Source organism: Ammodytes marinus, assembly GCF_949987685.1.
Source record: "Ammodytes marinus genome assembly, chromosome: 24".
NCBI lineage: Eukaryota > Metazoa > Chordata > Actinopteri > Uranoscopiformes > Ammodytidae > Ammodytes > Ammodytes marinus.
Window position 1 is genome coordinate 2,597,813 of NC_137228.1, and position 16,467 is coordinate 2,614,279.

General features: G+C 41.5%; 1 protein-coding gene across 1 annotated transcript in view; it reads left to right on the forward strand.

Moving 5' to 3' along the window:
- Positions 1 to 8,677: 8,677 nt before the first annotated feature.
- ptgfrnb (prostaglandin F2 receptor inhibitor b) overlaps positions 8,678 to 16,467 on the forward strand; it is a 60,040-nt gene continuing 52,250 nt past the window's right edge. Inside the window, exon 1 of the mRNA XM_080053047.1 lies at positions 8,678 to 8,820. Coding sequence (XP_079909173.1) covers positions 8,775 to 8,820 — 46 coding nt within the window. The 5' untranslated portion in view covers positions 8,678 to 8,774. The remainder of the gene's footprint in view (positions 8,821 to 16,467) is intronic.

Here is a 16,467-nt window from a genome sequence, read left to right on the forward strand (position 1 = left end):
TCACTTTGGCACGACTTTGTTGGTGTAGAGCGTGTCAGGGAGGGACCATAGGGGAGGGACCAAAGAGAACAAGTGGAGCGGTTAAAGTATTTGGATTCGAATCTCTATCCCAACTGCCATTTTCTCCCCAAATCCTCCACCCCAGCTTTAAGTATGGTTAAGTAAGTTAAGTTACTTTATTAGTCAATGGTTACATCGAAATGTGTCTTCACATATCCCCTCTCAAGTTACCACACTCCAGAGGGGGTCAGAGCGCAGGGTCAACCATATAGTACAGCGCCCCTGGAGCAGTTTTGGGGTTAAGTGTCTTGCTCAAGGACACAATGGTAGAGATGGTGGGGGCACCGTTAGACGTTAAAGCATCTTAAAAACTTCATAACACCAGATAGCCACGGCTCTGCAGAGAAGGTGTTGCAATAAGTTTGGTTGATATACTAAATGTGTGTAAGGAATAGAAGAAAGAAAATCATGACAATAATGAGAATAATCATTTTCTTTGTTGTTTATTGGAAACAGGGTTGACCTTACATACAAGCTAGCCCTGTTCATAACTATATTGTGAATAAATGTCATATTCTGTATATGTTTCCATTCACACCGCACATTTCAATTGTCTTTGAAACGGGTGAGGAGTTGAAGATTGAAACTAGCTTATGATGCAACTTTCAGGCTAGATGTGTGTCGGTGTGTCACTCGCTCACGTATCCTGTTCTTTTTGCTGCAAATGTGTTTGTGGTTAAGAATGTGTTAGGTGTTGTATGTATGCTGAGCTCCCGCTGAGTGCAAGATGACTATCCGGTGTGTGTGTGTGTGTGTGTGCGCGTGTGTGTGTATGTGTGTGTGTGTGTGTGTGTGTGTGTGTGTGTGTGTGTGTGTGTGTGTGTGTGTGTGTGTGTGTGTGTGTGTGTGTGTGTGTGCTTTTATAATAAAATAAGGCTGAATAAGGATCCAGGAAATTGCGTTTTGTTTGTTTAATGTTAGGCTGTGTTCGAAAAGGCCTACTAACGTCCTTCCTCCTACATACTCAACATGTACAATCATATGAAAAAGTTTGGGAACCCCTCTCAGCCGGCATTATAATTGACTCTGCTTTCACAAAAAAAAATATAAAAGTGGTATGTCTTTAATTTACCAGGAACAGCTAAGTACTGGGATGTTTTCCAAACAAAGATTTTTTGAAAAGCAGTATTTGGTTGTATGAAATAAAATAAAATGTGAAAAACTGGCTGTGCAAAAATATGGGTACCCTTGTGGTTTTGTTGATTTTAATGCCTGTAACAGCATGTAAAACTGATGAATTTAATCACAAAGTTGGTTGGATTATGTTGTTAAGCCTTGAACCTCATAGAAATGTCTGTTTAATCATGAGAAAATGTATTTTAGGTGCCTAAATGCAAGTTGCACTTCTCTTTGACTCTCTGCTGAAGTGAGACATCATCAAAACTGCTCCCAAAAGATCTTAAAAACAAAGATTATTCATTATCATGGTTTAGGGGAAGGCTACAAGAAGCTTTCCCAAAGGTTTCAATTGTCAATTTCTACTGTAAGGAACGTTGTCAGGGAATGGAAGGACACAGGCACAGTTGCAGTTAAACCCAGGTCTAGCAGACCAAGAAAAGTACAAGAGCGGCATATGCGGCGGATTGTGAGAATGGTTGCACACAACCCAAAGATCACCTCCAAAGACCTGCAAGAACATCTGGCTGCAGATTGTGTATCTGTACATGGTTCAACAAATCAGTGCAATTTGCAACAAAACATCTGTATGGCCAGGTGATGAGAAGGAAGCCCTTTCTGCGCCCACGCCACAGATACAGTTGCATGGAGTATGCAAAAGCTCATTTAGACAAGCCAGCTTCATATTGGAAGAAAATGCTTTGGACTGATGAGACAAAAAATTTGTTATTTGGTCTTTATAAAAAGCAGATGTTTTGGTGCAAATTGCGCTGAATTGTTGAACAATGTACAGATACACAATCTGCAGCCAGATGTTCTTGCAGGTCTTTGGAGGTGATCTGTGGGTTGTGTGCAACCATTCTCACAATCCTCCACCTATGCCGCTCCTGTTTTTTTCTTGGTCTGCCATGCCTGGGTTTAACTGCCACTGTGCCTGTGTCCTTCCATTTCCTGACAACGTTCCCTACAGTCGAAATTGACAATTGAAACCTTTGGGAAAGCTTCTTGTAGCTTTCCCCTAAACCATGACAATGAACAATCTTTGTTTTTCAGATCTTTTGGGAGCTGTTTTGATGATCCCATTCTGTCTCACTTTAGCAGAGAGTCAAAGAGAAGTGCAACTTGCATTTAGGCACCTAAAATACATTTTCTCATGATTAAACAGACATTTCTATGAGGTTAAAGGCTTAACAACATAATCCAACCAACTTTGTGTTTAAATTCATCAGTTTTACATGCTGTTACAGGCATTAAAATCAACAAAACCACAAGGGTACCCATATTTTTGCACAGCCAGTTTTTCACATTTTATTTTATTTCATACAACCAAATACTGTTTTTCAAAAAATCTTTGTTTGGAAAACATCCCAGTACTTAGCTGTTCCTGGTAAATTAAAGACATACCACTTTTATATTTTTTTTGTGAAAGCAGAGTCAATTATAATGCCGGCTGAGAGGGGTTCCCAAACTTTTTCATATGACTGTATATACTATATACTGTCTACTTAACTGTCGATTGTGTATGCGAGGTTTGTCGGACCGTTTACACTGAAGTATACAGAAGCAATAAAGAATTTGTTGAAAAAACTTTGTTTCGCTTGAAAAGACGCAATGCATTGTGGGGCGGTTGAGTAGGAAAAGTAACTTATCGATCCATACGCAAAATCTTCCCGGGAGAAGGTCCTCATCCAGGGCATTTCTCGCCTACACAAACTGGCAGACAGAACCACAACATACTCAAATTGACGTCAGAATTAGTATGAGTAGGACGTTAGTAGGGCTTTTCGAACACAGCCTTAGATATAAATGCTCAGGGCCGTGCACAGACATTTTTTTTTGGGGGAGGCGGGGGTCTCATTACATTGGTCCATTTCATCACTCAATTTGGCCCACCTGATTGTGTTTACCTGCTCAATTTAAGCAATGCAGCTCAGGGTTCACACACTTTTGCACATACAAAAGTTGGTAAATAATTTATTTGATCTGTTTTAACAATCGATTTCCAGAAAAGAAAAAATGTTTAATTGATTAACAAACATCTGTTATTTCATATAAAAAATACTGGTATTGATAAAAATGAATGGTTAAAATAAACAAAATTCCAAAAGGCCCAAGGGGTTCACATACTTTCAAGCAGCACTGTATGTATGGTTTCATATACAGTAAACAGCAACATCTTTATTGATGTGCCCATTCCTCTTTCTGACTGGTATTTTCCACATGTTGTACAAACGGAGAAGTTTCTGTTCCCTGTTTGTTAGTGGAAATGTCTTTATGTATATGTAGAGGAAAAGACAACGTTCAGGTACAGCCAGTGACACAAATAGAATATGCAGTAAGTAACGCATGCTTTCTATGACAAGTCAGGAGAAGTTCATTTTAGAGGGCTATGGGCATGCAGAGTACTTTCTGAAATTGATAAAGCATATTCTTCGTGGATACTAGGTGTCTTTCTTTAGATGTGACGGGAAAAAAAATATATAGACTATTGTTTTATTCATTTAAAAAAAATGTAATGTCTTTATTAAAGGCCTACTTCACTGGTTGGAATATGAAGGTGTATTGAACTCGGAGATCCTATTTAGTATAAATGTGCAAAAAAAAAAATTAAATCGGATCATCCTAGCCTGAGAAAAGGCAGAAAGAGTGTTTTATGGTCTCACTGTCTAACCCTACAGTTTCCTTCTTGTGACATCACAGTAAGGGTTAGGATTAACAGGACAGCTGGGCCAAGGGAAGACTAAGGGAAGACTGAGGGAAGAAAAACCTCATTCATTATATTATAATAGTTATTTTATAATGATAGAACGCTGGTTCCGTATGGGGGAAGTATTCCTTTAAGCGGTAGATGACAAAAATGTGAGAGACATGACAAAAACACCATTGTGTGGGGGACAAGACAACAAAAAATAATGATACTACATTTAAAAATATATATATATGTATGTTGTACATATAGAATAAATACAGAAATAAACTATCAGCTCAAACAATGCCCGCTAACTGGAGCAGTTGGCCTTCAGTACACTTGAATGTGTTTCTTGGTTGCTTTGGCACACTTTTTCATTCACAGTGTATTTGTTTTCTAGTACAACTCAGACAAAGCCCCCTTTACAGGAAACAAAATTACAACGTCAATGTGTACGGTTCAAAATGTAGGTTTGTATAGTTATTTAACTGTGGATAACAACATGTATAATTGAGCTATCTCTGTTCAAAGGCATGCTCAGTCATTGTAATCTAGAACACTTTGTCAAAATGCTTTAATAAAAAGTGCTTTAGAAGTTTGGTTTTTGGTTCAGAGTATTAAAAAGAAAAAAACTGTTAAGTCCGTTAATGTCCGTTAAAAATATTATGTTATAAGAAATATACAGACACAAAACAGACAAGGTTTAGTCAAATAAACACCTAAATGTTCATTTTGGATCTATGATTCATACTAGTATGAAATAACTTATGTTATGGAGGCAAAATAGACAGAGATCTCAGAATTGACCAGTGCTTTAAAACACAATGTTTTAGCCTGTTGTGTCTTGCCTTAGTCATCTAATGACACCTGAAAGTTAGTGTGTGGTAAGATGTAACACCAACATATGAGCAAGGAAAAGCAGCAAAGAGCGTATTCTCTGTTAAAGGTTCAGTACGCGGAATGGTCAGTTTAGCTAACTTCCTGTCAGTGACTGCAGTTAGCAGTCCCCTCGCTCGTCCCTACGTCACCACATTAATGCACTGCGGTCTTCAAGCAGCGAGTTATCTAGCATCATCTCAGATCCATAAGTGTGATAAAACATGATAAAAACCATCAAAACAGACATTGGGAAGGATTTTTACCTGCTCCGCCATTGTAGGCGCATACACATTCACCCATCTGTCGCTCTGCACGTGCACCAGCAGTGAGACGGGTTTGTAGCGTTCTCTCTTCTGATTGGTTATCAGTAGTGGGATCCCCGAAAAGTTTATTTGCCGATTACATGCAGAGCGAGTGACTGAGAGATCGGCTTTATGAAACACACACACTATATAAGTGATCACTGTATGAATAAAGAGCGATTTAACACTTATATTAACATAAATAAATCACTTACTTCACCTTTAATATAGGCCAGAACAATACAGTGTGTGTAGTCTAGTTCTATACATCTGTGTGTTAGCGGTTGTTATATTAGCTTTTGCCCACTGGATTCTATTTATTTCATTCCAGCTCTGTAGCTTTTTGTTGTGCTATACTTCTATACATTGTAAATGGGAATAACCATCCCTGCGTTCCAATCCCCATACTTCCCTACTATTTAGTATGCCAGAAAAATATTTACGATGTCCCAATACATGCACGTCAATTGTAATATGCTGAAAATACATAAATGCCCCCACTAACTCCAATAGCATTTTGGAGTATTCGTCTTTATTCTTGACATTTCTCGACATAATGAAAAAAAAACTTCCTTATCTGATTTTTTTTTCTCTCCTGTGGCCCTAAAACTCTTCTGCACTTTAGTATGTAGTGTAGTAAAAATAAATAGTATGTGATTTGGAAAGCAGGGCATGTGTACTAATTAAGTCTGTATTGAGCCATTCTGTCCACTAGATGGGGCTATAGCTTTATATACACACGCCCCATCAGTCAAAATCAATGTCTGATTTTTCTCATGAGATGTATGGAATATATTAGCTTTGAAGCTATGTGTGATACGGCTAATGGTTGTGTATCTGTCTGTATCAGTTTAACATAGTTTTTATGTCCGTGCTCCATTATGAAATGATCTCACACACATATTTCTAAAAAGTTATTCAAACAAAATATTTAATAAATTCCGACTAATACAACTTCTCCGAGCATTACTGCTGCCTACTTTTTAATTTTTATATTTTTTAAACCGTACAAGATGACCACAAGTAACCCCAATCATAGGAATAAAATAAATTAAAATTATTATTATTATTATTATTATTATTATTATTATTATTATTATTATTATTATTATTATTATTATTATTATTATTATTATTATTATTATGCCTATCTTGTGTGTCTGTCTCACAGACTCTAGGTCAGCCTTGGAGCCTGTTAGGAGACACTTAGGTCAGTTGTATGGATAAAGTCTCATCTCCTTAGACTCCAGAATGTTATGGTTCACTGTGTTCAGCTCTGAACCAAAACATTGGTACGCTTGGTGCCCGAGCCGGGGAGGTGTTAGAGATAGCGCGAGGTTAATACACAGCTCTAAGCATGAGTTTGCGAGAATTGAAGTGCAAGTCACGAGAGTTGCAGTCCGGTTCTCCTTGGCCAAGTCTGTAATAAATATCGCTTCATAATTCATCCAAGTCTCCTGAAATATTCTTCCACCTGAGTTGACCTCCAACCTTAACAGAACTTCCTTCACACTCATGAATTATATGTAACAGCAAACGAGACCATCAGTGCAAAGAATGTTATCTTGGTATAGCGGTTGTTACTGAGCGTACCCATGACAAAGGCATTAAGAAAAAGGATATAAAAATAGGCATTCTTTGCACTGATGGTCTCGTTTGCCGTTACATGTCATTTATGATCATCAGAAGGAAAAATTAGACTGTTTCAGAAGTATTTTAAAGTTCCTCGTAGCACCTTTTATTGCTGCTTTCTAACAATATAGGTCAAGTGGGAGAGTGAATGCATTATATCCATGGGAGCTGTCGGTTTGAAATCAACAGCCGGGTTCATAAAAACTACATCCAGTGCCAAGAGTGCATGAGGTGGTGAATGATTGATAGGAGCGGTTAGATAGGAGATCTGCCACACACACACACACACACACACGCGCGCGCGCGCACACACACACACACACACACACACACACACACACGCACACACACACACGGTTTAAAATAGGAAACTCACATGTAAGCACAGCAAGATGACCCATGATACTTTGAGGTAGAGGAACCCAAACACCCCCCACCCCCTCCCCCCACCCCCCCCTGAAGGAGCTGTGTGTGTGGGGCTGAGCAGTGACCTTTGCCCTGCACACTGGCTCTGTGAAAATACACAGTGTGGGGGGCTTGAGCAGACAGACAGGTGGCATGTGTCTGTCTGCCTATCGGGTGAAGTGGATCTGTCATATACTTCATTTCATTTGAACAGAAAGGCCTGGAATCGCTCAATTGACCAACGTTAACTCACTTGAAGGCAAGACACCCGTCTGTTGAAGTACAGACAATAATATATATTATAATATAGTACAATAATATAATGAATGAGGTTTTCCTTCCCTCAGTCTTCCCTCAGTCTTCCCTTGGCCCTGCTGACCTGTCCTAATAATTATACCACATATCTCTCTCTCTCTCTCTCTCTCTCTCTCTCTCTCTCTCTCTCTCTCTCTCTCTCTCTCTCTCTCTCTCTCTCTCTCTCATTTATATTCAAAAAAGCTTTATTGGCACGACTATGTGGTTGCCATAGCATTACAACATTATTACAAATAGTACGTATAATCACAACAGAACGTCAGAATAATATGTAGGCTACATCTAACAACATATTACAGGATAACATAACATGCAGATGTAGGCCTACATATGGAAATAACAGTACCATTTTGAAAATGTAATTAATGTAAAGAGAAGCTACCTAAAACATTAATTATACTATCTATGCCTAAAACACATTACAGGTTACGAATAACCATTCAAATAAAACTAAATGAAACAGCGAGTCCTAGTGTCTCTCTCTCTTTCCCTGTGTGTGTTCCCAATATTTTTTTAATCTCTCTCTCTCTCTCTCTCTCTCTCTCTCTCTCTCTCTCTCTTTCCCTGTGTGTGTTCCCAATATTTTTTTAACCTCTCTCTCTCTCTCTCTCTCTCTCTCTCTCTCTCTCTCTCTCTCTCTCTCTCTCTCTCTCTCTCTCTTTCCCTGTGTGTGTTCCCAATATTTTTTTAACCTCTCTCTCTCTCTCTCTCTCTCTCTCTCTCTCTTTCCCTGTGTGTGTTCCCAATATTTTTTTAACCTCTCTCTCTCTCTCTCTCTCTCTCTCTCTCTCTCTCTCTCTCTCTCTCTCTCTCTCTCTCTCTCTCTCTCCCCCTCCAAATGAAATGAAACGTATTGCAATAAGAACTAACAAAGACCAATGCATAAAAGGTGGCCTATAAATATAGCCTCGATCCGAAATAAAAATCCCCCTCTCCCTCTCTCTCTCCCTCTCTCCTTCCATCCACTTACCATATCACACACACACACACACACGCACGCACGCACGCACGCACACACACACACACACACACACACACACACACACACACACACACACACACACACACACACACACACACACACACACACACACACACACCAAACCGGTTCAGTGACAGTGAACCATGTGAACACTCCTCCTCCTCGCTCCTGTTACTGGATTAGAATCATTGGAGGTAGGTGTGTGCATCCGTTTTGTTTGGCGGCTCCGCCCGGCCCGGGGTGCGGCGTTTGTGCTCCCTCCACCCAGCCAGGTTTATTGGATTGAGCGGCAGCGGCGGGAGAGGACTAGTGGTATCCCCCCACACACAGGACAAAGAAGACGGGGACATTTAACAGAGAGCAGAAGAGGACCGTACCAAGACGAGAAGTGAAAATGGACAACTGCCTCACCGCTCTTATCTTTTGTGTCTTAATGCTCGGTAAGAGAACCTTTCTTCGCTTGACTGTTCGTAGATAATTAGCTGCGATACATGACTACGTGACGCCTCTTTCCAGTTAAGGAGAGCCCGAATGTTGAACCCCGTTAAGAAATCCGTCAATTTAATGTTTACTTGCTTGGCAGCGAACGTACATGCCATTGTAAAATATAATTGAAAGCTTTTCCCGTATCGCTCGTATCCCCTAGTCAGTTCGGCATATATCCAGTCAATCTCCCAGCACTACATTTGTATAAACGTTAAGCCTTTTTAGCTGAATCACACCGCGAGCTGCTGCCACCCGCTGTGTGTTTCGATGGAGTAATTTGAGCAGGGGCAACAAGCGAACATATTCCAAAAGTAAGAATTTAAGTAGCAAAACAGGTCGTCTGGTTTATTTGACGATGCCGAATTAAAGGGTGGATGTAAGATATTAGGGAGAAAAAATAATAAGCTTTCTTACTCGGAGTCAGAGATGTCTGCATGTAAGGACAAGTAAAAAATGCCAAAAATGCCTTGCCCTAGTCTGCGGGTTCTGATTGGGTTTTCCCCCTACAATGAATTGTCAATGTGTAAGAAGTGTTCTGAAATCATGGGTGACTTATTATTTACCGGACATAAGGAAATAAATAGCCAGCAGGCCTACCAACCTCGAAAATATCTAAATTGGAAAACGGGAGTGTGACAGTTGTTCTGTGGGGAGACGAGAGGTAGCCTAGTGTAAAGTGTGTGTCACTGCCAAACAAGAACTGTATTTCCAAACAGTATTTCCAAGCAACGTGTGTGTGTGTGTGTGTGTGTGTGTGTGTGTGTGTGTGTGTGTGTGTGTGTGTGTGTGTGTGTGTGTGTGTGTGTGTGTGTGTGTGTGTGTGTGTGTGTGTGTGTGTGTGTGTGTGTGTGTGTGTGTGTGTGTGTGTGTGTGTGTGTGTGTGTGTGTGTGTGTGTGTGTGTGTGTGTGTGTGTGTGTGTGTGTGTGTGTGTGTGTGTGTGTGTGTGTGTGTGTGTGTGTGTGTGTGTGTGTGTGTGTTGCAGACGGGGAAGTGGCGGTAGTATGTAAAGCACTTCCCTTATCACAGCCTCGGTGTTCTACCTGTGACGTCATGAAGGTGTTGCCAACCTGCTCTTATAATCCCACAACACAGTCATCCATAATATAAAATGAAAAAGCCTGATAACCATGTTTATCTATATGTTTGACACATCCAGGCATTGGTTGTGTCCGGAAAGCCATACTAACTCATACTCATTTTGATGTCAATTTGAGTATGTTGTGGTTGTGTATGCGAGTTGGTGTAGGTGAGAAATGCCCGGATGAGTACTAACTTCCGGGGAAGATTTTGTGTATGTCTTTTCAAACGACACAGATTTTTTTTTTATATATATATAATTATTTTTTGCTTCGGTATACTTCAGTGTAAAACGGTCCGACGAACCTCGCATACACAATCGATGGTTAATCAGTATGTAGTATACATGTTGAGTATGTAGGAGGGAGGACGTTAGTAGGCCGTTTCGAACACAGCCACTGTGCCCATTCTGAGAGCTTAATTCTTCTGTGCCACCATGAACGCAAACTGATCCTGGACCAGTAAAGAAAGGGCTAACCATAAACTGTGGAGGCTATTGAGCCGTGAGTAAGGTCAACTCCCTAAGACTTAGAACTAATATGAAGTGACCACCGAGATGATTGAATCAGAGCACACACATTCAAAACCAAGGACTCCTCCTTAACACACCATCTTTGAATAAATGCATTCGCTGCCACCTTTTTATATTGGAATTATTCACACGCATTCACTGAGGTTGCGTTCCGAATCGCATACTTTCTACTATATAGTATGTAGAAAAAAGATTTAGGATGTCCCAATTCTTGTGGCCAGATTTAGGATGGTTAGAAGTACCCGGATGTCCTACTTCATGCGGCCAAGATTGTTAGTGTTGAAAAGTGCATCCTATTTGGGCGATTCTGACCCACAATCCAGTGCGCACGTGAAGTGACGTAACATCGACGAAGCCTCCATATGAAAACAAACGGGGATGCAACGGATATAAAAGCAAGAGGCAAGATCAAGGCGCAATGTTATGATGAAATAAGAGAGAAAAGTATGTCCCAATAGTATGCCTACTGCATCCTAACTAGATTCTTTTTATCGTCGGATGTATTATGTAGAATAGAAAAAAGAAAGAGTATGTGATTCGGAACGCAACCTGAGAGTTAGTGTGACCTGCCAATCACATTGACCTGTACCCCAATGAGTTAACAAGTGTTCTCGTTTATGTATCACGCAGGGTCTTACACCCCACATTTTGCCATTTAATGTTTTGAGCAATATTGTATGACCCTTTCATACTAGTTTTGACATCAATTTGAGTATGTTGTGGTTGCGAGTTTGTGTAGACGAGAAATGCCCGGATGAGTACTTACTTCCGGAGAATATTTTGTGTATGGATCGATAGGTTCGTTTTCCTACTACTCAACCGACCCACAATGCATTATGTTTTTTTTTCAAACGACACAGAAGGTCTTTTTTTTTTTATTATTTTAATTTTAAACCACGCCCACATAGGATACTGTCTGCAGTGGAAACACAAGCCAGGTCTGGGTTTACTGTGCAGTGCCAAGCCGGTACTGGCACTGGTAGGAGGTTCAGCCATTTTGTCTGCTTTCCCCAATTCCGGTCTTTTATGCTAAGCTAAGCTAATTGACTCTATCTTGATGTTAAAGGTTCAGTAAGCGGAATGGTCAGTTTAGCTAACTTCCTGTCATTGACTGCAGTTAGCAGTCCCCTCCCTCGTCACCACATTAATGCACTGCAGTCTTCAAGCAGCGAGTTATCTAGCATCATCTCAGATCCACAAGTGTGATAAAACATGATAAAAACAAACTAAACAGACAATGGGAAGGATTTTTACCTGCTCCGCCATTGTAGGCGCATACACATTCACCCACCTGTCGCTCTGCACGTGCACCGGCAGTGAGACGGGTGCCGGTTTGTAGCTTTCTCTCTTCTGATTGGTTATCAGTAGTGGGATCCCCGAAGAGTTTATTCGCCGATTACATGCAGAGCGAGTGACTGAGAGATCGGCTTTATGAAACGCCCACACTATATAAGTGATCACTGTATGAATAAAGAGCGATTAACATAAATACATCGCTTACTTCACCTTTAACCTTGGGGTCTGTTATTTTAGTGCTGAATGGATATGGTGAATATGTGACATAATTTGCAGTAAGCAAGAATATTGAGAGATGGATAGATAGGCGGCTGTGGCGAAGTGGGTAGGCCGGTCGTCCACTGGAGTGCAGGGTCGGTGGTTCGATCCCCCGTCTCCCCGCCCACATTTCAAAGTGTCCCTGGGCAAAGAGACACTGAACCCAAAAGTGTGTGTGTGTGTGTGTGTGTGTGTGTGTGTGTGTGTGTGTGTGTGTGTGTGTGTGTGTGTGTGTGTGTGTGTGTGTGTGTGTGTGTGTGTGTGTGTGTGTGTGTGTGTGTGTGTGTGTGTGTGTAAAACAATGTTAAGCGCTTTGAGTCTGTGAAAAAGTGCTACACTTTGTGGAGTGCATTTACCGATTTTACCATTATTCTTCAGCTGGTCTGGGATCTGCGCTCTTGGAGATTTTTGGAGAGTCATATCAGCTGCCAGGCCATCTCTAGAATGGTGGGGGAATATGTCAGGAATGAATGTGAGAGCTGAATGTTGACGTCGGGTGTATTTGGCTGGCTGAATTCTCAGACACTTTTCACACTGGTTGAATCAACCCTCTTTGTCATTTTAGCTTGAAGTCTGCTGGTAGCATCTGAATTTGGACGTCGTATAACTCACTAGTGTACAATTAAGTTAAGTTAGTTAAGTTACATTATTAGTCAATGGTTACATTGAAATTTGTCTTTCCGCATATCCCCCTCTCAAGTTACCACACTCCAGAGGGGGTCAGAGCGCAGGGTCAGCCGTAGTACAGCGCCCCCTGGAGCAGTTTTGGGGTTAAGTGTGTTGCTCAAGGACACAATGGTAGAGATGGTGGGCACCGTAGATGTAATACCAGCCTCTACTAGATTTACTAACTAACACCCTCCTGTCCGGTGCCGGGGATCGAACCAGCGACCTCATGGTTACTGGTCGGCCACCTTTCCTTTTTAAAATGATTCATTTTCACTCTTCCAGTATTGTTGTGTCTGATATGCACTCTACTGACAGATGGAGCACAGTTAGTAACCAAATAAAATATAAAATATTATAATAAATATTGAGACAAATCTTCATGAATGCTATTCCTATTGAAATACAATATATATAAAATATAAGGTTCTGCTTGATGAATATTAAAGGAATAGTTAAACATTTTTGCCTCACTCTCCAGCTCAAGAAAATGGCGGCAGGAAGCATTCCCACAGGAGCGTTTGGTTTAGTGATGTTGTCAAGTTTATCTTTTGACCTGCTCCCATTGACTACCAGTGTTTGAAGCTAAGCTAACCTGGATGAGCTAAGCTAACCTTTGCCCATTTCCAATAAATGCACGCACAAAAAATGCACGTTACAGGAACGGTTTCTGGTAACCTTTTTCTCGAGCCGAAGGCAAAAAAAGAAACATATTAAACTCATTTTATGAATGCTTAATCAGAGAAAAAGGCAAATTATGGTTTGTTAGTCCATCTGTAAAGTGGGGAAGTTATATAGGCCTACAGTAGGTCATCACACGCACGCGCACAGACAGACAGACAGACACTCACTCTCTTTCTTGAGCTATTGTTTAACATTCTTGTCCCACACAGACACAGCAGCAGGTAGCGTCTCCACTGTAACGCTTTAGCTGGTCTCAGAGCAGTGTGAGGGCAGGAATGTGGAGGAGCACAGCACAGAGCTGCTGACCTGAGCTCAGTCCCACTGGGCTGGAATGTCCCCCGTGACAGTTCAGACAGCTAACAGTCTATGGAGCTTTAAGATCACATATCAGACCAATGTATTGAATTATAATGGAAGTCAATGCTGCACAAGCTGGACACATTCAACTCACTAACGAAACACTCTGAATAGCCTTCAGCCAATATTAATATTAGTTTTGTACTTATTATCTTATTATACATCTCATATTAACATTAAATATTTATTTAAAGCCACTACAAGTAACATTTGAATATCTTTTAAACAGCCTCATGTTTCCTCTGATAATCATAAATGACCTTTAACAGCAAACGAGACCATCAGTGCAAAGAAAGACGTTTTTATATAGTTTTTATTACTGCTTTTGGTCTGGTCGCACACCCAGTCCGATTTTCGGTTCGCTCGTGCATGCTCTGGTCACATATCCGTATTGGTCGCAGATTTCAGTGTGGCGCAGCAACGTGAATTGAGAAGCCTATCGCTCCAGGTGAGGGAAGGGGAGCGGGAGCCTTGTTTGAGACAGTTATTTGTCGTCATAATGACTGATAACGGGGCTGAACCATCAAAGAAAAAAAAGAAAATGCAATGAAGAAAAGCTAAAAGGGAGAGTGATAGACGGGCGGGGGGAGGACGCTGCCAAGCAACGTAAACACAATGGCCCTCATTTATCAATCTTGCGTAGACCAGAAAAATGGGTGTACGTACATTTCCACGCAAATCTCGGCATTTATCAATATGGACGTGAGCGTAAGGTACGCTCAAATCCCACGCCAGCTCTCAGCTCGTGTACGCAAATTTGAAAACAGCTTGGACTCGCAGTGCAGGCTGTGCCGGGTAGCCGATGACTTTGTTGGACAATTATTAGAAGATAATACAAATGCAGTGCAAATAAGACCGAAATAAAGATATTAATCACTTAAAAATTAGCAGCTTATGGTGTGCAACTGAGTAGGAGCTGATTCAATAGTGCGCACACCGGCCACTTAGGAGGGCTCTCCGTCTTGGAGCAGCTGGGGGGACACTGATAGGCCTTTCACACCGCCGCAAAATCGGAGCTAGTTCTGGGCTTGTTCGGAGTTAGAGCCAGTGTTTTGGTTTCACACCGCCAGAGAGCCTGCTCCGGGCCGTAAAAACCGGGGGAACTCATACCCCAGGATTGAGCAGGGTTTGATAAGAACTGCTTGCGCGAACGGTTGGGGGAGGGATTATCCTGACCAACCAGAGCAACTCAAACCTCATGCCCGCCATATTTAAAAACACCGCTACTACGAGACGTAAACATAACATAATTACCGAACGTAGCGATCAAATTGACCGGCGAGAATACGCTGTATGGGTCCTGTTTGCTTAAGAAAGCAAAGCGAGAGCCAACAAGTGTAAAAATAAGACGTATTCGCCGCTGTTGTTGTGCTTAAAGCTAGCGGTAGCTTTAGCGTTAGCCACAAGAGCAGCGGCGTCGGGTGACGTACACACACGTTTACAGTGACGTCATGACGTTGCTCTCTTGCCGGCTCCATGGCTGTCTCCGGTCGATGTGAAACCAACCGGTTCATAACTGGGATAAGGCTGTAACCAGTTTTGAACTGACCCCAACACCAGCCTGGAACTGACTCTTGGTTCATTTTGGTGTGAAAGGCCTATGAGGCACGGGGGCTGCATTCATTCAAAATGTTAGCCTAAGTATTAAATATGTAGTAGGCCTACACTGCTCTTTATGATAAAAAAAATACACGGCACAACATTCAGCTTAAAATTGTATTTATTTGACGCACTTTGTAGATGTTAGTTCCTCTTTTAATGTGTCATTGATGCTAAAGCGAGCGATTTATTTCCACCGTTAACCGGCACGTTGTTCCTATCTGCTGGTGGAGCAGGACGGTGGGCGCTCTCACAGCTGATCGCTGCCGGGTCGGCTTGTGCAGCTGACGGCCGGGCTGACCACTCGTGCCAAGCGCATGCTGTCAGTAGGCCTATAACGCAAAATGTGTTATTTTTAGTTTTTAAAACCCTTTTGAATAGTGCTATCTAAAAGGGCCAATACATTCTAATCATTCAAATCTCTGCAGACGTGTATTTATTTTATGGGGACCATTATCGGACAGTTGGTGCGTCTTTTTCTCCTCCACCACTTATATTATGCCCGCAGCCCCGCACCCCCAGTTGGTTGCATTTCAGAACAGCAACACGCTTTTTTTAGTGGCGATTTTGAGTCAACACCAACGCTGTTGACCGCAGCAGTTATTTCCTTCCTAACTGCTGCCTTCTGTCGTTCTTTGATGCTGCTTGTAGGCTAATGCTCCGAAATGAAACTCTTTTTTTTCTACTTTCGCTGTTATTCTGTCAATTTCTACTTCAGGGAAGTGCCGTATTGCGCATATCCATGTCGTAAAACCTCTGGGCGAGGCCTCTAAACTGAGAAAATATAGGGGCGTGATACGCTCGTTTTCATCCGCCGCATTTATCAATATATGGCCTGGCGTACACTGAGATTGGCGAGATACGCCTGTTTGATAAATCCCACGCGATACCTGGCGTAGGGAGGTATTTGCGCCAGAATCTGCACCAGTTTCCACGCAAAATTGATAAATGAGGGCCAATGTCACGGAAGCGAACTAAACTGCAGTGTTTACTCCTAAATGAATGAGCGGTTGGTACTAACACAAAGTTTGCTTTGCTTCACCATCATCAGATGACCATTATTCATCTGAAATAGTCATTATTTACAACAACATAAACACATTACCTCATCGTGATCCATACTAACTGCCG